The following is a 25,211-nucleotide window of genomic DNA, read 5'->3' on the forward strand; positions in this document are numbered from 1 at the left end:
TGAGCCAGTAAATTAAAAATGAAATACAAGCCGTCTGACAGTCAGTCTATGTGCCTCCATCTGATGGACTGTCGGCAACGAAACCCTGAAGCAGCACAGACGGGCAGACTCCTCAAATAACTTAGTTACGTGCCCCTACCAGTTGGCGTGTCCTGCTGGGCGAATCTGCTGGCTGACATACATACTATATAGGACTCATACCAAATAGATAAGTTATAAATGATTAAATGCAAGTTTTCCTTCCACCAACTTGCCAAGAGTTGCAACAACTTTCCCTAATTTGTTGCTTTTGTAAGTTGTGGCCGAAAGAAGAAGAAAAGAACTTTGCCTACTTTGTTCTTTACTGGACTCTACTCTACTATATAATACATTGTTGTTTTTCACAACTAAAGCCATGGCCACAAATTCAATTTAGCTGCTAACGAAGCTGAAAATACCCCAAAAACTATTTGGAAGCAGTCTCTCAATTAGTTTTTGTTATTCTAGACCTTTAACATTGTTTTTATTCTTTTTTATTGATTTGCTGTTTAAAAAATAGCTTTTCCTTAGTTGGTAAGATAATTAAAAGTTGAACTAGACTACTGAGGCAAAATAGATCCCTCAAAGCAGAACACTATTCGATCTTTCCATCTTCATTATTTATGTTTCCTTTATTCAGTGCTTGTTAAAAACAGTGACTTTTCTTAAATAACAAATATAACTTAAAGTTAAACTTGACTACTGGTGTATATCTGCTCTCAATCGAACTGTCTCTTCCCTTGATGAAAGCCTCTTCTTTCACCCATCTCCGTAATGTCTGACCAGGAACGACCAGCTTTAAAACGAGGCAACGCTTGCTGGACTGGCCAATAAATCTTTCCCCACCCGGTTCGAGATTCCGTTTTTTTCTTTCCTCTTTTATTATACATATTTTCTTTTTCCAAAATAACTTTCAACTAATTTGAAGTTTCCTTTCTTTGTTAAGTTTTTCCTTTTAATTTGGTAGATCTATTGACGCCTCTGACCACACTTGGCTCTGAGTTGGAGCATAGCTAGCCTAATGGCAAATAATGTTGCTCCACCGATTCGAAGGCGTTTATTAGATTTTATTGTAATTTGATTACATTTCTCCTATTTAGACCTTTTTAGCTTATAAGGCTTTTTCCTAACTTTTATAGTGTCTCCTTTTTTCGATAGTAAACATATAATAAATTAAAAATTTGATCCCTCAAAGCAGAACTACTTGGCATTTCTTAATTTCTATGATTAAAACTATTTGCTTCGATTATTGATTACAAGTTTAGTTCTTTCCGGAGCTACTGAGTCGCAATTGTTCACTAGCTGACTAATAGAGCAATATTCCCGGATGCTTTCATCTTTCATTTCTTTAAACTCTTTGTCCACAATTTATTGGATTTCCAGACTCTGAACTGAAGTTGCTAATATCGGTGAGCTTGCTAGGCGTCTATACCTACGCGACCTTTTCCTTTGATTCCTGATTCCTTTACAATACAACCACTTGTTGCGAGGACGGGTTTGAAAATATCCCAAGAGGGGTCTTAAGAGTATTAAGAATAATGGAATTAATTTTTTTATAGAAGCAAATTCTATTTGCACAGTTTTTTAAATTGACAAAAAAAATTTATTTCCATAAACATCCCAAGCGGGGTTGGAAAATCTTAAGAATAATGGAAGTAATTTTTTTATAGAAGTAAATTCTATTTGCATAGTTTTTTTAAATTGACAAACAGTTATTATTTCCATTTTAATACAAAGTCTTCAACAATTTTTTTTCAATGTGTATACAATTTATTAAACTAGTAATCTGCTAGTTGAAAATTAATGGGGAATACAAGAGTTGTCCATAGTATGCATCTATAGGACGCTCTTACATCTATGTACAAGTATATACACAATGTATGTATGTATATGTATATTTACAATATTTACAATATTTTAGATTAAATATGAAATATGTTTTATAATATTATATATATTGGACGACACTTCTTCAGACTTCTCTCAAAGATTGTTAAATAAATTGTTTAATAATATTGTATTTCTAAAATATATCTTCTTTTGTATGTAACATACATTCGCACCACATACTAATATACTCTTTGAGTGCGGAATCAAAAAATAGACCAAGTATCAATCGGTAGAATTGGTGAAATTTGTTTAGAGACACATTTATTTCAAAATTGATTTTGAGAGTTGCCAAATTAAATTGGAAAACTAATATGCCCGATTAGCCGTTTATTGGAGAGAGCATAGATATAAATACATAAATTAATGGGACGCCCACAAACGCTGCAGAGGCGTAACGAATATGCCAAAAAATTGTACATATAACAAATGAAACTAGACCCGCCAATGCTTCTTATCTAATCTTTATATCTCACACACACACACACACATACTCATACTTAGCTATTTTTGTCGCAACGATGTGGTCAAAATTCACCTGAACAGTCAAGGAAATGGCGATATAAGTACAAACACACACACACACACACACACCCGCACATAGGGACAATCCACCCACGTTTGTAAACGATGCCATAAAATCTTGATACCTACTGGCCAAGAGGACCGGCTCCTAGCGAGGTAATAAAACTTTGAAACCCATTGCCAGCTGTGTTGTTGTTGTTATAGTTATCCATGTCCTGTGATTCCATATACTAGTATATGTATATATGTTTGTCTGTGTGTTTTGTTATCTGTGTTGCCTGCTAGACAAACAATCCGAGCTTTTATAACCCCTACGGCGTACACACATCTCACGCATCTCACACATTCCAGGAATTCAACAGGCACCATTAAATGTCCTTGCTGCTGTTGTTTGCTTTCTGATTTGGTTTACAGTCATGCATAAGGACGTCAAAATGGCGCGAACAGTTGGACATGCAGCTTTGGGCCTCCTGTTGACTGCTTATTGGATTCTTTTTATTTCAATGTCCACTTCCCCGCCTTAACTGATGGCTCTGTTTTCAGCACAATTGGCTTAAGAGATATATACTTTAGCTTGAGAGCTTTATCTGCATGTCATTGACAGACAAATCGTGCCTTTACTTGTACAGCAAATCGCTTTAAGTTCCAAATAATTATTTTTCCCAACAGCTGGCACAGTCTACAACTGTCTATAAACAGTAACTACACTGGGCGAAATATAGAACGAATAGTTCAAGAAATATCTGGCTGGATTTCTAGCCGATTTTGTGCTTCATATTTTGAAGTTATTTTCAAACTTAAATCTAACCTTGTCTTAAATATCTTCCTGAAGTCTGGAAAATGGTCAAATATTTGTACCTTAAAGCTAAAATCCTTGAGTGTGAATGAAACTGTCATTAGTTGTTTTTACTTTATATAGTATTTTGATAGAATATAGACAAAGGGAGTGGAGTGTGGAGTGGAACATTAAAGCATGAATTCTCAAAAGACTTGACTTGACTCTTAGCGACTAAATGTTCGCCAATTTGTGAGGCCATCATCTCTTGTATTGAGCATGGAGGAGCAGCTCATGTCATCTCTGATTGCATTGCGATTATATCTCGTATCCGATATTCTTCAAAATCTTTACTTTAAAAGAGCCGAGTTCATCGTTCTGTCGCAAACTGTTAACTCTTCTTATTAATTCGGCTAGTTACTTTAAACAACGAAACATTTCACCTAAGACGGAAGAATGACGATCCCAAGATACTTAAGATTAACAAATATATAGTGGGCCATTATCAGGTTCTGCTTGATGAATCAGCGTTAACAAAAAGTGTATGTTCACCTAAAACAACACTTTATTGTTGCAATCATTTTGATGATAGCAATATGATATAGCTTACCGATTTTCATATAACTTTAGTTTATGGTGAGGCACTATAAAAAACTCATAAATATCTCATTTGCTTAAGATATTCTAATAAACAGATATTTTTGATGTACTAAGAGTGATTTTTGAGATGATCATTCCTACTACAGCTATATAATATATTGAGTCGATTGGAAGGATACTTTAGATGATATCACAAGTCCACCCACCCAATATTGGTGTCTCTAGCTGTTATGGTTCAAAAGTTATCGGTGCTCATACGAACGGACATATATATATAGATTTATTTTGTTTCGATTATCATATATAATACATCTTTGCCTATAACATAAAGTGTGCCACACCTTCTTCTGCCTGATACACACATAAGTAGTTTGCATGTTTGATCCTTCAGCCATGGGATACTAAACGTATTTAAATTTAAAATTCTGAACTTGACACAAATATTTTCCCACTTACCCAACTAATGAGACCGTTGTACTTGGTTTCAGAATGAAAACAATTGGATTTTTTGCGAGTGTATGTAGACTTGCACATTAGCATATGCCGCTGCCATAAACCAGTTTATTGGTTGGCAAACAAAACTAAAGCTGCGTTGAAATTGCGATTAGTTATTGGACACACAAAGCGATAAAACAAAAACACCCGTCTGGCCCAACCACCCCGCTGTCTCGACAGCTTTGACGTATTATTTTTGTTGTTGCCGCTAATAAGCAACCCACTACCAGATAATGGGCTATATCTATACAAACAACTGCTAGTCCATTTGTCTATGCCAGACAGCAGACCGCACTCCCTCCTCCCCCCTCTCTCTCTCTCTCTCTCTCTCTCTCTATCTCTCTTTTATAGGTAGATATATATAAACTTTATTCAACATATTGTGCAGTTGGCATTCGATATCAAATTATTTAACATCCATACATGGTTGTGTATATGTCTGACTTACCTGTATATTGTCCAGATTTGGAATGGATGCGTGGAAAGGTTCACTCAGGCATTGCCTTCACATCACAACTTAAGCTCATTACCAAATGATTTTGAACTCTATTGTAAAATGTCTCGGGACTCGATTGTTACACGTCTTGACATGCCTTCACCAACCCTCCAGAGTACAAAGTGTTGTTCGAAAACAAAATAAAAAAGGGCAAATTTGTATGGCATTAGGTTAAATGGTTCGCCGTGAATAAATTAATGCTGATTTTCCAAGCACAACAAAACCGTCAACACAAAATTGTCTGCCAATTTCTAAGGCTCTTTATGCTTATTTCTGATTGGCTGCGACTTGCATTATTCTCAATAATTTCTAAGAAAAGCGGAAGCGACTTTGGAGACTCACTCGATTATATGCGATTGGGGTCTTTATTAAATGAAGCGGCAAAGTAAATGCAATAGGAGCCTTTCTCTTAGAATTCCGGAAACATTATTTGCCAAATCACAAATTTTCTTCTTTTGTTTTATTGTCAAAATCTATATAATTTTAAAACCATTAGAACTGAAGACTGGACGATTTCAATTCCGCCAAATTAAGCTTTAATGTGCTGCTTTAGCAAAAGTGTTACAGCTGCTCTACTTTAAGGGCAATATCATATTTCTTCTTCTTCTTTTTTAAAGACCAAAGAACTTTATTGTAAGAAAGGGAGTATGATAAATAGTTATTATACAAATTACAAAATTTAGAGCTCGATAAATGTTAGAGAAACAGACTATAAAATCTGTTCTATAAATGGTAGGAGGTGCTTAAGAGTTTTCGAGATCGTTTAATGAAATCAGCGAATAAATGCTATTCTTCATTGATGAAAATATGTAAATACTTAGCTTGGCTTATTGTTTGGAATAAGCAGGAGATTTAATTTTTAATTCAAGAAAGAAGTAGAAGAATCACTTCTATTGGGTTTCTTTCTTATAACACATTACCGTCATTTCGTTTATCGAGATCTTTGGAGCTAAGTACTTACAATTTCAAGGTAGGAACTACAATTGAAAAGTTTCTTTACCAAGTATTTATAGTTTCAAGGTAGTAACAACAATTTCAAACTAACTTTACTAATAACACTAACAGGTTGCTTTCAAACTAAGAAGTGAACCAAGTTGTGTTTATTTTTTGCTGAACTTCAAAAACAAGCATAATCATTCCACGATGTAGCATTTCCTTTTCTTCAATAGGATTATTTTTAAAAATTTAATATCATTTCAATTGGCCAGGAATGTCGAACAGAATTAGCATTATTCATAAACGTAATTGCTTTTCACAAAACGCTAATCAAATCCACTTAAAAGCGGCGCCCCATATCCCCCAACTTCTAATCGGTGAGTGCGCGTTCTAATTATATAGCTGGGATATGCGTCATTTGATATGCGCCTGGAATATCCCTCCAAATTGGAGTTTGCTTTTTAGAAATAGGCGTTCAATAAAGCAAGTATAGGAGAAACTAAATTAAGCTCATTATTTTGAAGAGTAGTTTGGAAAACTAAGAAAACATTATGCCCGTATGTGAATCAATATTTTAATAATATTTTTATATTTCTGCCAGTCTCAAAGTTCTTGAAATCAATTCCGCACACAGAAACACACACTCTCGAATATTTTGAAAGTAGCCCGTCGCGTGATAGAGGATTACTTTGAGTTTTCCTTTAAGTTTACAGTTATTTTGCAGTGGAGAATTATGGAACTTGAACGAGACCGTTTGGCGCTCTTGATGGCCAAGTCGCAACTGTTTGCCTCGACGACAGGATAACAAATGTCGGACGACGATGCGCCGACATAGACGCATAATGCTACCATATGTTAGCAATTTTTATTTGCCGTGCTTCTGCTCGTGTTGGTTCGTGCTGGTTGGTGGTGCGGGAAAAGCTCCTTTGGGCAACGACTGGCCTTCGTGTGTGGCTCGGGAAAAAGCTCTCGATTGTTATCAGCGGGCGGCCGGCGTTCGTGTGCATTTTGTTGATAACGAGATGGCGCTGGCTGTCCAGCAATTTGTCTCCATAGGGCATTGCTGTGGCAGCCTGAGGTCGTGGGCTGATTGGTCGAAGTGGGGACTGGGGGACTGGGGTATAAACGGGTTTGGTGTCGAGTACAAAATGCTGGCGTCAATGCTTTCGCGATGGTCAGCTAATGGTACGTGCTGTGCTGTCCTGCAACTTTTACTTTTGGTATTTATTTAACATAGTGCCTCAAGGCGCAGCACTTTGCCTTAGTCCGACTTAAATGTCCTTGTGGCCTCTGACATTTTTATATCAGCAGCAGCTGCTTCTTTCACCACCAACACAACAACCTGTTGAGCCGGCGAGTTGTTGTCCTGTTTGTCCGTTTGTCTTGTGGACTTGAAATTCCACATACAATTGACAGCTTGATTTTATATACTATATTTTATATACATACAAGTCTATGTATGTACATATGTACCTCCTAGTGGTGGTATGAAAGGAAGGCTTATATTGTTGACACCATGAAGTGTTATTCAGTTCATGGGCTTCTCGCTTTAAAATCATCGAAACCATTCAAAGGGAGCTCATGATTTTAAATGTAAATGTAAATTATATTTTAATAGCCAATCCATCCAAAAATTAAATTATCAGGCATTTATGTACAACTTTAAGCTAACATACGAAAAAGTAAACTTATTTTCTTGAAATGTTAATAGAAAATCAATTTGCTGCATATTGATGGGAAATATCAATTGTTGAAAATGTTAAGATTACATTTTTCATTGAATTAAGTTTATTTGCATAAAAAAGCAATGAATATTCTTCTTTCTTCTAAACGACCAGAAAATCGAAATGAATATCATTTTGGTTTCGGTTTCCATTATGATTCGCATTCTGGTTTTCATGTTGATTTCTGTCCCGATTACCATTTTTTTTTTATTCAAATTCACATTGTTGGCCCCTTTCTGATTCCCATTTTCGTTTACATTTTGATGCCCATTCTGGTTTCTGTTTTGATTCCCATCCCGATTACATTACATTTTGATTCAAATTCCTCTTCTCGTTCACATTTTCTTCACCCATGTCATTCCCATTTTCGTCCTGGTACTGCAACTTTGATTCCATTTACATCATTATTTCTTAAATGTATATCTCTGAAGTTATGGTATTGTTATTTTAGATCGTGACTTATTTAATTGTGTCATAAGAATTGAAAGATTTATATATATAATACGAATGTTAAATCCAAAATTGGTTTTCATTATTGATGGAAAGATGGAGGATTTGAAAACTATACATACTTACATCAACCCTTTGGAGCATTGATATCCAAATTGTTGACCGATGGTTTTATTCAAAGTGTTCCGATCCGTAATCTAGTCAAATAATCTTCGAAAAGTTCACAAATTTCAAAATGAACTGTATTGTATTGTTTTAAAAATGATTCATAATGAATCAGTTTACGAATGGGGTTTGCTTCCTTAAAACAATAACTATTTTCATTTCAACTAATGTTAAATATTAATGCTAAAAACAAGGAGCAGCCCTACTAATAAGTTTAAAATATTATGGTAAATGCTAATAGACCACTAAATATGGTCTTCTGAGTCTTCCGAGAATGAAAAACGAGTCGATATAGCTATGTCCGTCTGTCTGTCCGATGATGAACGCAAGGATCTCGGAAGGTACAAGAGCTAGAATAACCAAACTTGGTATCCAGATTCACCAGATCATGTTTGTTAATTTTTTCTGATGTGACTTATTTGATTTATTTCTGTATTATATAAAAAAAAAAATTAATTTTTTAAATTAGTTTTTAAATAATACAATATTTGTTTTATATTTATAATAATGATAATGATAGATGTCCTTTTTCGTATATATTTCATTTCCTATCCGTAATTTCTTCTATGTATGTATCTAATTTACATAAATAATAATTATATAATTATTAATTTATTACATTTGTAAATAAAAGAAAATAAAAATTACTTCAAATATATTTAAATGGAGCTTTTATTTGTTTGATGGGTAAGGGTGGTGAAGAAGGAAGCTCCCATATAGCTGACTTATAAATAAAAAAAAATGCAGCTTGGCCAAAACGCTTGGAATTGCTAAAAGCCAAAATCTGAAGTACCAGGCGAACATAAACCAGCAGCAAGATCCATATTTTTGGAAAATTTAAAATTAAATTCGGCCGCCTAAAAGATGCTACACTTTTTTTAATGTTAGCCAGTCTTCACACCTTTTAGCAGCTGGGGCTCAAACCAATGTGGCAAATTGGTTTGAAGTTCGGCTGTTAAATGGTTTGAAGCCTGGCTTACATTTGTTTTTAATTTTCGGAAAATCATCTTCCTGCTGGTTTATGTTCGCCTAGTACGTAGCAAAGAAGCCAGTTTGCAAACTAAGACCGAGAGCAGCTGCGGCTTTCTTAAAATTTATAAAATCGCCTGCAAATGATAAAAGCCAAAATCTGAAGTACCAGGCGAACATAAGCCAGCAGCAAGATGCATTTTTTCTAAAAATTTAAAATTAAATTCAGCCGCCTAAAAGATGCTGCACTTTTCGTAAGTTAGCCGGTCTTCACACCTTTTAGTAGCTGGGGCTCAAACCAATGTGGCAAATTGGTTTGAAGTTCGGTTGTTAAATGGTTTGAAGCCTGGCTTACATTTGTTTTTAATTTTCGGAAAATCATCTTCCTGCTGGTTTATGTTCGCCTAGTACGTAGCAAAGAAGCCAGTTTGCAAACTAAGACCGAGAGCAGCTGCGGCTTTCTTAAAATTTATAAAATCGCCTGCAAATGCTAAAAGCCAAAATCTGAAGTACCAGGCGAACATAAGCCAGCAGCAAGATGCATTTTTTCTAAAAATTTAAAATTAAATTCGGCCGCCTAAAAGATGCTGCACTTTTCGTAATGTTAGCCGATCTTCACACCTTTTAGCAGCTGGGGCTTAAACCAATTTGACTAGATAATTATAAGCCAGGCCTCACACCATTTCCGCAGGCGGTCATCAAAACAATTTGGTAAATTAAAAATTTAATTCTGCTCCTGTATGAATGAATGGAAATAAAAAAGGAGACTTTTTAAGACTTGCTGCTGAATTATGTTTGCCTGAATTTGAAGGATAAGATCAGATCCTGCTCCCTGCAGCAAATCAATAAAAAGGAAAAACGTTGCTATATTTTAAGTTATTTTATTTGAAATTAAAAAAACTGCATAAAATATTTGCCTTATGGTGACAATTTAAAGGATAAATACACTTCTTTTTAATTCTGAAATTAAATCAAGCAGCTCTCAGAGCCTGATACAAATGGCAGCACATTTGTCACAATTTAAAGGCCATTAGATGCACTCAAAAGAAGGCGCCAATGCTAAGCAAATGTTTGTATTGCACTGATATCAATCATACGCCCGGTTGCACGCCATTGAAGAACAGACGAGGCGTCGTCAATATTTGCCGTCCAAGCAGCCTCGTCGCCGCGACAGGACAATTAACAGAAGCAGCAGGACAGCAGCACCAGCGGCTCCAGCAAGTTCAAATTACAAACTGACAACTTGACGGTCTGGCAGACACATTAAATCATGCTGCTATGTTGCCTTCAAAATTCCACGAGTTCCCATAAATATAAATTCAAGTACGAGTACTTGTGAACTTTTATTCAACTTCTTATATTTTATTTCTGTTCTTATTCTGCAACTAACTTGCTAGATGAATTTTCAATTCAATTATGTGTGTATATATGTTTCGGCTCCGTTAAAACTTTTGAATTTGTCGCACAAATGTGTGTATGTAAGGCACAAGTTATTTATTTTAATGACAGAGAACAGCAAATTAAAAGGGACGATTGAAAAATGATAAGAAACATTTATTGTTCAGTAATTTGCAAATAACTTAGAATAGAATCAGACATATTTATATAAAATATAGTAGAAGAAACTTTGTTAAACTTAAACATAGCACAAACTTTTAATAACCGAACGAAAATTAATCAGTCAAATCAGGCTTAGAAACAAATGGATACTGGGATACAAACGAATTCAACTTAACAATAGGTGTACGAGTATATGTAAGCATACTTATAAGTACGAATAAGTGTTAGCGGTGTCATAACATTAACATGCTAAGAATGTGCTGGATTGGGTGTACATGGGACTTATGCTAGGAAATTAGAGACTAACGAACATCTTAAAACATTAATATTAACTCTCCTTTACATTAGGCGTAGATTTAAACATTCATATACACTATGCTATGATGGGGCGACTTGTATTTAATTTAAAAAAATAATAATAATTAATCCTTGTTGTGTACACTTTGAGCATTCTGCAGGTTCAATTTGTGGTTTTTTATTTGTGACTAATGCTGTCGCGCATGCGCGCGTTTATTTTTCTGTATTGTTGGCCAATCCAGTTTGGCCAGCGATGGCAGAGCGTTCTCATTGCCGTGGTTGTGGCTGATGTGGTTGTTGTTATTATTATTATTATTGTTGCTGTTGTTGTTGTTGTTGTGGGGGTGCAATACACCAGCTGGCGCCTGCAGCGTATAATCATGGGGCATCATCATGGGCTGCAATGAACTAAAATTCACAACCGGCATTAGAGGCGGCGAGACGGGCGCATAACTCAAACGTCCCGCTGTCATGGCACTCATGTTGTTGTTGCTGTTGTTGTTGTTGTTGGTGGGCAAATTGCAGTTACTGCTGCGGCTATTGAGGGGCAATTGGGCTGCCTGGAGAGTTGTGGTTGGAAGTGTTGGTGGCACATTGAGACCAGGTCTTCTGCACCACAAAAGAGAAGGAAATCCAGAATGTTTATAAACGGGCTTAAGCTCAATTTTATGAAGTTTTTAAATGGAGTTACGAGGAAACTGACAAAGTTTTTACAGTGGCAAGCTACACAGCTATTTGCTCTGAATGGGTTCCCATTTCTAACATAGAAATTACTTCCTTAAAGTCTGTTTTTGAAATTACACCTAATTCTATTTTTACACTATTTTTTTAGAGATAATGAACCAATCACCTATTTTTGCATGATCATACAAGTATATTAATTTAATGTATGCAATAATTGAAGTTATTGTAAATAATAACAGTATAATTAAAGTTTTACAGAAATAAAAAAAAACCGTGTAAAAACAGAATTAAGTGTATATAAATACGAAAGAGTAGCTTTCGAGTTTTCAAACTATTCATGATTATTGAAAGAACTTACTTTGTTGACCCTATGCTGCAAACATAAAAATATCTTTATGTCTAAATTGTCTCTATTCTGATTGAATTGTAAGGCCATAGATAAAGGGCCTTGCGAACCTTCAACTACAACTTCAAAATAACATACAAGTACTAGCCGTTATTGCTTATATTTGACATATATACCCTTTCAAGAATTATTTACCAAGTTCTTGTCACTCCGAAATAAAACTATCAAGTTATGCTTTTTATTTTAAAATTATATTTCTATTCGAACTTTCAGAACTTCCCAAAAATATATGAGTAAAACATATAACTACCCCAATAAGGGGACTAATAAACATTATTAACCATTAAGAGACCTAACAAATATAAAATATCTTTTAAAAACTTGCTTTTTTACCCTGACAGAATGTTAGTGTCGAGTGAGAGCAACAAAATTGCGTTAAAACTATTCACTATTTTGAGCCTACTCAAACAAAAATAAAGTAAATTGTAAAGTCTATTACAAATTTCATTCAAATTGGTCAATTAAAAAAAAAATTTAGTTTAGGTTATGTTGAGAAAAGGGCCATTGTGATGTTATATGTTGAACAGTAACACTAAACGCTAACTCTACTCTACACCGGCTAAAGTTGTAGCCGGGATATAACACATTCTATCAGGCTTGCTCGAATTAAACATTCTCTCTTGCTGCTATGTAGTAACTATTCGTACAAATTTATGTTATATACATATAGTACGTCCCATTTAAAAGCGATATTATATTTAAAAAAAATTATATAAAACAGCTCATATTTTATTTAAAAAAATAATCTATCCGATAAGCATTGGATTATTACTGATTTCGAAGAGAAATTAAGTCTCCGATCTTAACAAACTAACTTAAATTGTGTAATTACTTGATATTATTTCAACCAAACTCTTTTGAAAATATTCGAAGTTAAATAGGTTTGAAAAAAACAACAATTTCAATATTTAACCTTATTTGTATGATCTGTGAACTCAGATCTGTGATTAATTAAGAAACTAACTTTTCACTACACCAGCTCGCCACTGTAAAAAGGGTGCATAAGTTTTGAAGTGGTTTCTACGATACTTTTCAGTTACAATCCGCACTAATCTACGCTCAATTGGTTTGCAGGTGAGGATTTGTCTTGCTTTAAATTTTCGAATATCAATAGTATGCTGTGTTAGGTGTGATCAGTGCTAGCAAAAGTACGAGTATATATCCTTACTGAGTTCAGACCCATTTACTTGACTGAGCGACTACGTTTTCGCGCTCTTACACTCGCCCCTGCTCAGTTTAACTTTCATATTGACTGTCACTAAAGGCAGCTTTGAGCTGTTTTGGGGGGATGGAGGGAGCGTTGGGGGAAACAATAAAAGCAGTTAAGCATGACATATTTACAGATGTACATCGGGCAGGCCTATAATTATTTGACTATGGTATTGAAACACACTTACCTCTGCTGCGTTATGGTGAAGACGGATTTGCTCACAATACGTTTGCCGGTATGCCAAATGCGTCCAATGTATTTGATGCGCTGTATCGCAATAATGGCCAGAGCGACAGTTCTGTAAGATATGGAAAAAGTCGAAACATGTATAAAAGAATATGAATAAACAAGTGGATAAGCTACTTGAAATACTTTGTACATATATGTTGAATAATTATCGAAATTAAAAAAATTAAGAAAATGTAATGTAAAAATTCCGAATTCCGAAAATGCCAAGAAATACGGGAGTTATGGAAAATCACTAATAGCGGGGGATGTGGGGGGATGTATTAGAAAAAACAAACAAACTTGATCTGCTTAGGGGTCAGGACCTGAATACCAAGTTTGGTTATTCTAGCTCTTGTACTTGCTGAGATCCTTGCGTTCATACAGACAGACAGACAGACGGGCATGGCTATATCGACTCGTATTACTGATCAATAATATATATACTTTTAGGGGTCTGTCACGCCTCCTTCTGTATGGTACAGGGTATAAAAAGCGTGTTAAAAAGACACACAATTTTGTCCTTTCTCTGACTTGGGAAAATCTGAGTAACACGTTTGGATATTCTGCCTCTTATACTTTCCGAGATCTTTGCGTTAATACGGACAGACAGACGGACGGACTTGTGTGTGTTCTATATATTCGCCAACCCATTTAGCTTTTGTGTATAAGATATGAACAGCAAGTTTTTACAAAATGTTTTCTTCCATTCAAATAGGAAATAAAACAGACATGCCAACCTTTGTAGCTTTCCTTATTATTTCTTTAGCAACACGTTGGCAGCTTTTGCGGCATATTTTGTGTGAATTCAGGAACTCTTTTTTAGGAAACTCTTTAACAACACCTTTTAGGAACCCCCTTTTTAAAATGCAACATTTTCAAAATTTAATAGGTAAACATGTAAAACTCTTTTTGCAATTTGAATCGCAAAACTGCAAAACATTTCATACGGTAGAATATAAGGTGGGGTAAACGATATCTCATGATAAGAGATTTCTCTATCCTACTTTCTATAATTCGCGTAAAACATAAAACTAATATAAGAAACGTTTCTGTTGCATTGCTCCGTTCGATTTTCATCTTCCGATTGTCTGCATAAAAATGTTTAACACTTAATCCATGGATCGCATTAATCACAAAAATTTGAATCAAGTATTTAAACCCTACAAGAAGACTCTTGTAATGGACTTGATATTTAAACAAGTGTCATGCGTTTTTTTATATACAAGTATATTTAAAGTATTGTAAGCCATTGGCTGGCGAAATCAAACTGAAATCTAATATCAAATACTTGGCTAGTTGCAGTCTTTCCTTCTTCCCCAGTTATTCTGCCCTCGCCAAGAGGCTGTTAATGTTCTGGTATACCTTTTAATACTTCACATTGAATGCAAAGTATAAACGAATAATGAAATCTTATATATGGCTAAATTTAGAATTTTGGAGCTCCATATAACATAAAAGTTATTTAATCTCGTCTTTTTTACGATGCCACATGAACTGACAATGATTGTCCTTTTAGGACAGCTCTTAAACAAAGCAACAACTAAAATTAGGCTGTTCTAATATTATAATTATTTAGTTCCTATGTAAAAGATATCATAGCATTAATTTATTTCCATATACTCACTTGAACAGTCGCTTCTTATTGCGGCGCTGTGGTGGCTCTATTCCTGTCGTGGCTGCGCGAGCCTGCAAGGCCATCTGCTCACTGGCCTGATAGCCCTCGAGCGTGAGCTTGAGATAACGCTTCTGATAGACGAGTGCCTTGCGGTGTGACTCGACGCGGAGATAGCGGCCGAGCAGTTGCCTGCAACGCTCCTCCAGCTCACTGACATTGGCCTGACCACCGCCCTGCTCCAATTCCTCGCACTTCTTTTGCAAGGCGAGCCGTTCACTGGCCAGCATTTGAACGGTCTCGGCCATCTGTCGATTCTCCTGCGTATTCTCCGCCAGCAGCGTATTTATTTCCTTCATCTTCTGCAGAAATTGCTGAGGCACTGTGTCATCGGTGCTGTGCGACAATCGATCGTTGGCCTGGGCCAAGGCCTCGGCCAATTTGGCTTCGCGCTGTGCCGAACGCTCGACATCGAAACGCAATTGTGTGACCTTTTGCTCGAGACAGTCGCGTGCCGCTTCGGCTGCCAGCAGCTTGCTCTTCAGCTCATGCACCTCGGCCTGCAGCTGGGCATGTTCCTGATGCTGTCGAGCTCGATTGTTGGAGCGTCGTGTTTCTGCCTCCTGCAAGGTGGCCAGACGCGACTCCAAGCTCTCGATTTCGCCGGCCTGTAGGGTAAGACGTTCGTTGTAGTGCTCCAACTCCTGCTCGGCGCTGTCCTTGTCGCGCGTCAATTTCTCCATTTCGCGCTTCAGCCGCTCACAGTAGGCGACACGTTCCTGCAGCTCCTTATCGTGGCGCTGACGTTCGCGTTCCGCACTTCGTTGTATATCCGCGGAACGTTCGCGTTCGCGCTCATTCTGCGCCGTCAGCATTTTGATCTCGCTGCGCAGGCGCTCGCCCAGCTCCGATTCGAAATCGGCGCGCGGTGATTTACGCGGCGATTCGGTTGGAGACTTCAGCAACATGGAGCTGTTGCGTCGACTCTCGGCCCTTTGGTGGGCAGTTAGTTGGGCTTGTAAGCGCTCCGCGTGCTCGCGTTCCATATCCAGTTGCTTGTGCAGCTCGTCCTCAGCGCTTAACGCGTTCTCGAGACGCTTGCGCATAGCCTCAATGATGACGACGTCCTGTTCCTGGATCTCCTGCGAGTGCTGCTTCTCGCCATACAGCTCCTTGCTCAACATCTCGCACTGCTCCCGCTCTACGTTCAGCTGTAGTCTGAGAGCCTCAATCTGATTGAGCAGCTCGCGCTCACCGCTGAAGTTTTCGTCGTCGGTGCCGGGCGAAGACTCCGAAGAACGTTGCGGGATTTTTGTTGAGTCTGGTTTGGCTTGGTCCGCTGCTGCTTCCACTTGCAACTGTTTGTTCTTGAGCTTCGAGTCCAGATTGTTCTCCTCCTCGCTCTCGATGGCCCGCAATATGTTCGAGTCCAGCTGTGCCGAGTAGTTCAGTTCCTTCTCCACCTGCTGCGCAATCTCGTCCACCGAATATTGCTTGGAACTGTGCTCGTTCTGTCGCAGTCTCTCCAGCTCCCGCTCCAACGTCTGCTTTTGTAGCTCCAGCTCGGCAATGCGTTCCTGTGCCTTTTGTAGTTGCGAAGCAAGCTGCAGGCTACGTTCCTCTTTCGCCTTCACCTCGCTGTTTAGCTGCTCCAACTGGCGCTTGTGGGCCGCCAGCACGTCCTGCTGCCGCTGCTGGCACTGAACATGCGCGGCCGTCACGCAGGTAAGCTCTTTGCGCAGCGACTCCCGTTCGCTGGCCTCCTTGGCCGCCGTTTCCAATACCTTCGCCTCCAAACCATCTATGCGGCGTTGATATTGCTGTTCGCTCTGCACGTAGCTGCGCTGCTTGGCCTGCTCCTTGGCCAGCAGCTGGCGTTCTCGCGTCAACTGCTCTTCCAGATGCGCCAATTTGTACTCCAAGTCGCTCTGTTGCTTTGCATATTCTCCGATTTGCTGCTGATGCGCGTTCGCCTCGCGCTCCAGTGCGTCCAGCTGTTTGGCCTTCTCCTCCTCCACGTTGGCCAGCTTTTGACGCAATCCCTCCATCTCCTTTGTTAGCTGCTGCACAGCCTGATTCGAAGGGGTCACGGCAATCACATTCGACAGATCGGGCGTTTGCTGCAAAATACTTGGCGTCTTCAGCTTGGAGTCCTCGGTCAGATTCGAGAAGTTGATTTGCCGCGGCACTATGCCAGGCGTCATTGAACTGCTATTGTGGACCGTTGTGGCCAGCGCTGTGGGATCTTGAAAGTAGTGCGGATGCTCGAATGTGTTGGTCGGATAGGGCTGAGCAAAGACGCTCAGTTCGTCGGTACGTTGCTGCGTGAGATTGGCAACAGCTTCCTTGGACGTGTCCTGCAATTGTAAAATAGTATTAGATGTGCAGCAGCTTACAACAAATATTTAAACGAGAAGAACATTAAGGTCGCAGCAACACGATTCTTTAATACCCACCCAACTATACTTTACTTTCCTTGATTCCTTTCACAACTATATTATAAAGTAAATCGATTTTAAACCACCTTTTGAACATGTTAAGATACTATTCCAATCTTATAAGTACAACATTTTGTTTAAAATACCTTTATACTTATACAAAAAAGTTGTTCTACCATCGTTCCTATGACAGCTATATAAAATAATGAAGCTAGATATGATTTTTTGTAAGCTTGGTCTCTATATTGAAATGACGAGACTATATGCCAAGTTTCACGCCCCTAGCTGTTGTGGTACAAAAGATCTGGACGGTCATACAGACAAACAGAGGTACGTTTCTTAGCAAGCACATAAGTTATCCCTTCGGCTACAGGTTAAAAAGATTCGTTTTCCTTTTAAAACAATTTCGTCTCATAAGTCATAATTTTATTTAAAGAAACTTTTTAAATACCAATACTAGTTGGTAAACATTTTTTTTACTTTCCCCCGCGCTCGCGTAAGGACAAGAATAATTCGCTTTCTTTTAATAACACACTCCTACCTGTCCTAAAAATCACAATTATGGAAACTTTATAATTACAAATCCATGAAGACAGACAAATATTTGTCTGGCATATTATAATCATATTGATGTTTACATTTTAAAATCTAATCAGGAACACATACCGACCTCTACTCGTCATCTTCTATTATAAGAGAATACTATTGTCCCTAGATCTTGGCAATATATTTAAATATTCAACTCACCATAGTTTTGTGCATGAAGCCGCCCGTATTCTCATTCAACAGTCCCGGCGAGGGTAGGACATTAAGACTACGCATTGCGGCACGTCGTTCCACATCCGGCTCGGCGAACTCTGTAATCGATCCGATGTCGCTGAGCGTGCGTGCACTTAGCTTGGCACTTGTTTCCTGCTTGCCACCCACCTGGGGCGAGGACGAAGCGTGGCTGTCCTGCAATGCGGCCTGCAACTCACGCTCCTTGGCCTGCAATTGTTCACGCAAATGATCGATCTCGTCGTTCTTGTCCACCAGCATGGTTTCCATGAGATCGGGCAGTGCGAGGCGATTGATCATCTCGTTGCGTATCTTCTCCTTGAGTTTGTGGATTTCCTGACTCTTCTGCTGTATATCTGATTCCAAACGCTCGATCAGATTGCGATCCGGTTGCAGGCGCGATGCCAACTCGGATTCCAAACGCGTGATCTCCGCCTTACTGCGTTCCATCTGCTGTCGCATGGTGGCCATTTGTTTGTCCCGCGCCGTCAGCTGCTCCTTAAGATTCTGCACCTCGCTCTGGAGCTCGTGGACGCGAGCACTGAGATCGGAGGTGCCCACGCGATGCAGTTCCTCGGCACGTTCGCGCTGCTCCTCCAGGCGCGACTGCAGCGTCGATATGCGACGCGTCTGCTCATCCATGTGGCCCTGCAGCGAGTCGCGTTCATGTTGCAGTTCCTGCAAAGAGAATTATGCATCATTATTTGCAAGCGTCAATGACCGCGGCAGCTGTGAAAATAAACGCAATTGGCCGCCGCCCGTCTGATCTGCTGATCTCCAGCCTGCCCCCACTCACTCACTCCGAGTTCTCGCCTTACTTAACCCCTTACTGGGCCTCCGACCAACTTCAATTGAAATCGAGCGCATCTCTCTGAATGCAACAAACACACACACCCACAAACTCGCAGTATCTGTATCTTTTGCCTCAGTTGTTTACACAATTTGTGCCGTTCATTTGATGCGGGCATTAATGTTGCCCCCGGCCCCGGTCCCTTCACCGCTCCAACTTCCACCGCGTCGTACCATGAACATATCATATTAGTCTTTCAATTGCCTGCGATCTCGCTTGTAAACAGCCACGAGACAAACATACTCGTACATACTTGTTTACACACTTATTATGCTTAGAAGTCCCCCACTTTACACATTGCTGATTGAGTTGGGACAGGTTGTCTTATGCTCCGAGCTATGCGTCTCTATTTCCTGACAGCTATTGAAAGACAACGCTCTTAAGTCAACGACAATGCAGGATATTTATATTTCTAAATTTGTCTATTTACTTTCAGGTAATTGGAAATCTCTGCCAAACAGTTCAACACTTCAGATATAGAACTCTAAACTCATTTCTAAATACAATGTCTTTAAAGAGCAAAGATAGGCTTATTTTATTGTTAGACTAAAGAAACTAAGGACAACATCGGTCTTGAGGCTATAATTAAACATAATATTTACGGGTTTTTGTTATATAGATTTTAACCAATCATATTCACTTTTTGAATTATATTTATAATTTTATTTAGCGGATTGGACATTTCCCTCCTTCTCTGTTCGTCTTTCTCTGTCCCTCTTTCTCTTTCTACTCCTTACTTTTTGAAATTAGCTCTGGTAGAATTAATTTTCCTCCTCTACTCACTATTTGTTTAGTTTCTTAGGTCTATAATGTCTCTGAGCACATATGGCCGTGAATCGAGGGCATAAAATTTCCCACAACTGGTGGAGGCATTAATAGACGTTATTGTAGTTTTTCTTAGGCTTTCTTATCTTTCAAGCTTAAATAATAATCTTGTATTAAAACACATCTTTATTTTCATTTTTAATATTTTAATATATATAAGATGGTAATATATATTGTAATAATTGTCATAGAATGTATCGACAGCACTACTTGTTGATTTATTATATAAAAAAAAAATAAATAAATAAACTGCCACCAGAAAGAGGTGTTTATAAAAAGTCATATTTTTGGTGTCTTATTTAAATTGTAGTACGCATTAAATACAAAAATTGTTTAACTTGTTTCTACCTATAGTGTCTATTTCTACAGTCAGCCCCTATCGCTTAAACTCAAGACAAAAATGAAGTAACTTTTTTTTTTTTTGGATAAGGTTTTATTTTTTATATTGAAAACATATCCTAAAAAATATGCAGAACTGTTCCTGCTTCTAATTTGGTTCAAAGTGTTTCGAAATAAAAAACTTTAGCATTACCTTAAATTAAAATTATAGTTTCTTTAAATTCAGACATGGAGACAGTATGTACTGCTAAGTTAGTTTAAGTAAATTTGGTGTATTATCTGATAATATGTCTCTTAAGCAGTTTTGTAAAGCAATGCTAGTAACTAACGAACAGACTTATAAAGTAATGGCTGATCTCAATCAAAATTTTAATGTCTTTCTATTATTCTGTCAAATTTTAATCAAATCATGATAAGTAATTGGGTAATTCAGACTAGTTTCCTCCTTTGCCTTAGTACACAAAAATCCAGTTAAATTCAAATTGAAATCAACTGCATTTTTTCGTTTCTGGCAAATTTAGCACAAACCGGGTACCCCATGCATGGAGCAAGCTATGATGAGAATGGATGGCAGCTTCTATTTTTAAAATAGCCCGTTCCATTTTTGCTAAAATTACGAGCCTCGAATTGCTGCATAATGTGCCAAAAGAATTTTATGCAACGGGCTGCTGTGTGAGATTTTGTGGTTTGTAGTTGCAAGTAAAAAAGCAAACATACTGCACATAAATCTGTCAAATATTATGGCAGCATAAAAGTGTACAACATAATTGAGAAGTATGCAAAAAAAATAAAAACAAATTTCAATGGAATTGTGGGTCATTGTGACAAACAATAAAGAGCATACAACTACAAATGAAACTTGAAGGTAATAAATAATTTAGGCAAACAGCAGAAATATTGTGACAGTTTTGAGTCTGTGGGCTGTTGTCGATGATGATTGTGTGTGCCACAACAAATGAATGAAATGAATGATATATACTAGCTGCGAGTATATTATATACATGTATATAGTGTTTGATTTGTCTTGAGACGTTGACTGAACCAATCAACTTTTGTTAGAGGTGCATGAAATACAGATACATATTAGAAATTGTCAAGGTTCTTGAATTGAATTGTCAGGCAATTGATATATTTTTAATATCATTATAAATTGAAAGCTTTAGTTTAGTTGCAGCTAGCCGAATAAATAATAAATAATATTTCCCCAGCGGGTCGGACGATTCGGATTCGATTTCTGCTTCTTAGGCTTTTCTAGCTTATAAGATGCTTTTTATAATTTTTATATATTGTCCTTGACATTCAATGTTTGTTGACATAAATAAAAAAATTGTTAGTGCTGCAAAAAGTAAATTAGATTTCTCAAATCAACTAATATATTTTTCTGCACAATTTGTAACGGAAAGCCAGAATCTTTAAAATGTTCGATTCTGGTAATCCTTGAAAACTCACGCTAATTGGACTCATTGTGTATTTTTGTGTGTTTTTCGTGCACATCAACATATTTGAAGCACTTTGCGTAGCAGTGACGCGATTTGTTTATTAAATACGCACAACAAATTTAATTGAATTATTTATTTATATTTTTTATGCATTATATTCCGCACATAAAACCCCCAAAGAGTAGAGCGCGCACACACATTGCCTGCGGACTGTGCCTGCGAGACTGAGGGAAGCATTTTTTGCGCTGTTACTCAGCATCTCTCTCTCCCTCTCTCTCTCTATCTATCTATCTTTCTCTGCAGGCGCTGCTCTTCCAATGTGTAAAAAGTTGATTAAGGTGCTGGTCTAGCACAGACAACAACCAGAATCCGTTTACCCACCCCAGAAGCTCATGGCTTATACTCACCACACAGTTGCTGCGCAGCTGGCTGACTTGCATTTCAAGATCGCGCATGCGCTTCAGGGTTGCCTCCTCGATGCGTGTGTGCTTGTCGAGCCGCTCCGCCACGCGCTGCACTCCCTCGACCGTCAGGGACCGCTGACATGGTGATGGGTGGGTGGGCGAGCCCTGCACCGTTTGAGCCGCCGTTGCAGGCTTGCTGCCACCGTGTACGGACACATCTTCGGTGACGCTGAGGCTGCCCGAGTTGGAGGCCGTGTTGGAGTTGTGCAGGGACTCTAGGGTCTTGGTCTTTTGCTCCAGGGTCGTCTCTATGTCGCGCAATTGATCGGCCACCTGCTCCAGCACCAGGCTCTGCTCGGCCGACGGACGTCCATGTTGCAGCTTCTCCTCCAGCAGACGTATGCGATTCAGATATCCCTCACCTATGTCCGTCTTAAGGCTGTGCACCTCCTGCTGCAGTGCATCGTTGGCTCGCATTTGCAGGTTGACATAATCCTCCAGCTGCCTGGCCTTCTCGTCCAGCACCTGTTCGTTTAGCGCCTTGGTCTGGACCTGCGTCTCCAGCTCGGAAATAATCTCGCGCAGTACAAAGATCTTGTCTATGGAGGCCTTCAGTTCCACCTCGAACTTGTCCCGTTTGGAGTTCGCTTCATCCAACTGTTTGTTCGCATCGCGCAGCTGTGCCTCCAGTTGTGCGTACTGTGGATCATAGAAAGCATATATATTAGTCCTTTCCAATCAGATCGGCTGGGCTAGAAGTGGTGTAAGGGTGATTCGTTGCGGCACAAACTTACATGCTTCTTTTGCGCTATGAAGAACTTTTTAAGTAGTGTGCGGTGCATTCAATTTAGGGTGCATTAGTTTTCAAGATCAGTTTGAAGAGATTTATTAAAAATTGTGTTAGCGTGCATGCAAAAAGGATAGATTTTCAATTAGTACGACTAGAGACGAAGATCGACTTGTCACAAATATAACCGAAAATTCTTATAAATATTACAAATGGAAAAACTTAAACTATATATACTTGTACCACGTGAAAAAGGTCGCACATTAATAATAATAATTAATAAGCCGCTAGTCTCGCCATACAAATTATATTTTCTGTTGGACTGTAAGTTTTATTTTAACTTATTTTTTTTAGTGTAGTGTCATAATGCCAATACAATTAACATTCGAAACAAAAAGTTAACCACTCTATAAATATAGCACAAAATTACATTCACATTTTTGTTGAAAGGAAATTAATTTCAAATTGTAATACAAATTATTATTTTTGAATGGGTCAAAGGTGAATTAGATCAGTGCTGTAAACCACCTTTGCCGGTCCCAAAAAATAATCATTAAGCATTTAACTCAATTTGAATTAATGAATTATTTGATTAAGAGTTTCTTTTATACATTTTGTAAACTTGTTTCTTACATTTTTCATACTTCTTTCATATTCTCTCTCTTCCACACTTCTCCTTTCATACTTCTATCATACCTCTTCCAGACTTCATTCATACGTCTTTAATACTTCCTTCACACTTATATCATTCCTCTTTCACATTTTCTTCCACACTTCTCATTTCATACTTCTACATACCTCTTCCAGACTTCATTCATACGTCTTTAATACTTCCTTCACACTTATGTATATCATTCCTCTTTCACATTTTCTTCTTACATCTTGCATTCACTTTGCATTTCTGACATTAATTTTTTTTTCTATACTTTGTACTTTCTTTAACTTTTCACTTTTTACTATATTTTGTACCTTCGGGCATTTAAGCTTATAACATTAATTGATTAAAATATAATCAAATATACTATAATTTATATTTATAATTGAACGTATGTTTTGAACGAAAGAACACAACGATATCAAAACAAACAAAAAAAATAAAAATATTAATTTAGTTTTCCGACTCTTAAACTACAGCTTTCCATTGAATGGAGGAAGATCCATAAACTGATCTTACCAGACTATACTCGAATATCAGTTTCGATCGAAATAAGTACGAATATATAAGTAGTGCACCAAAATATGTGTTCAAACATTCCTGCTGTGTACAAACAATCAAATAGGGGAATTATACATAAGCACATATGTATATTCCTATATGCCCATTTTTCCATGAATCTCCACATGGCTGCCATTAATGACGCCCTTGACTCCATTTATTCAAAGCAATTCATTATATTAAGCAGCGCTGATGGCGCCGCTTTCTGGGCGCTATGTGTATCAAAAGATCTTGAATCGTGCCCAACAGGTGCTTTACATTTTGTTTTCAGGGCGTCAAATGATTTTGATGCTCCCGTATACTATTTTATGAACTGTGGCGAATTGGGCGAAATTTTCACGAGTTCTACAATGGGGCTCCATGAATGTAGAAGTGTTCGGGTGTATGGCTTATATTTGTAAACAACTCATAAAATTACGTGTAAAATAGGACGTGCAGTAAAAGACGTTATATTGTACGTGCGATCGAGAATAACTCAATAAATTCCAATATACTTAAATTTAAAAAGAAAAGTACATTCATTGTTGTGCTCATATTTAGAAAAACGAAATTAAACGAAATTAAAAAGCTAAATTATATGAAAATTTCACATTTACTCGTAAGTGCTTTCCAACTTAGATGTACACATCTGATTCTTTGGCTAATGCTTTGTCATTAAAGATATGTTCAGACAGGCAAATAATTTTCACACAAATTCAATCTATTTTAGAAGATAAGCACAAAACTGTAAAAATGTTTGAAAACCTATCTTTTAGTGTAAAATCATTACTGCTTTTAATGCATTGGGCATCATTTATTGGCCAGATTCGATTATTTTATAATTTTTTTTTTTTTAAAGACTGAAGATCCATTTCCATTTTTCTTCATTTTTTTCTATAAACATACTATTTGCGATGAAAACACCCGAGGAGCCCTGCTTTCAATATAAAAATGTGTTTTAGTATTTCTGACAATCTAATAGCAAATTTGAGTTCCGGAAAATTTTTAATTTGGTGCCGAATAATGATTAAAAAGCAAGAAAAGAAAGAACCTCTAAATAAACCGTATTGTTCGGGAACTAATTTGTTTCTGTAGAAGCAAGTCTTTTATACAATATAGT

The 25,211-nt window shown here is 37.7% G+C and overlaps 1 protein-coding gene across 1 annotated transcript in view; it reads right to left on the reverse strand.

Annotated features, from left to right (window-relative positions):
- Positions 1–10,370: 10,370 nt before the first annotated feature.
- LOC115632904 (pericentrin) overlaps positions 10,371–25,211 on the reverse strand; it is a 45,190-nt gene continuing 30,349 nt past the window's right edge. The window contains exons 9-13 of the mRNA XM_030530196.1: positions 22,113–22,808; positions 18,223–18,930; positions 15,050–17,394; positions 13,385–13,495; positions 10,371–11,506 (exon numbers count right to left, since the gene is read on the reverse strand). Coding sequence (XP_030386056.1) covers positions 11,086–11,506; positions 13,385–13,495; positions 15,050–17,394; positions 18,223–18,930; positions 22,113–22,808 — 4,281 coding nt within the window. The 3' untranslated portion in view covers positions 10,371–11,085. The remainder of the gene's footprint in view (positions 11,507–13,384; positions 13,496–15,049; positions 17,395–18,222; positions 18,931–22,112; positions 22,809–25,211) is intronic.

Source organism: Scaptodrosophila lebanonensis, unplaced genomic scaffold (genome assembly GCF_003285725.1).
Source record: "Scaptodrosophila lebanonensis strain 11010-0011.00,11010-0021.00 unplaced genomic scaffold, SlebRS2 tig00001415-arrow-pilon, whole genome shotgun sequence".
Taxonomy (NCBI): Eukaryota; Metazoa; Arthropoda; class Insecta; order Diptera; family Drosophilidae; genus Scaptodrosophila; species Scaptodrosophila lebanonensis.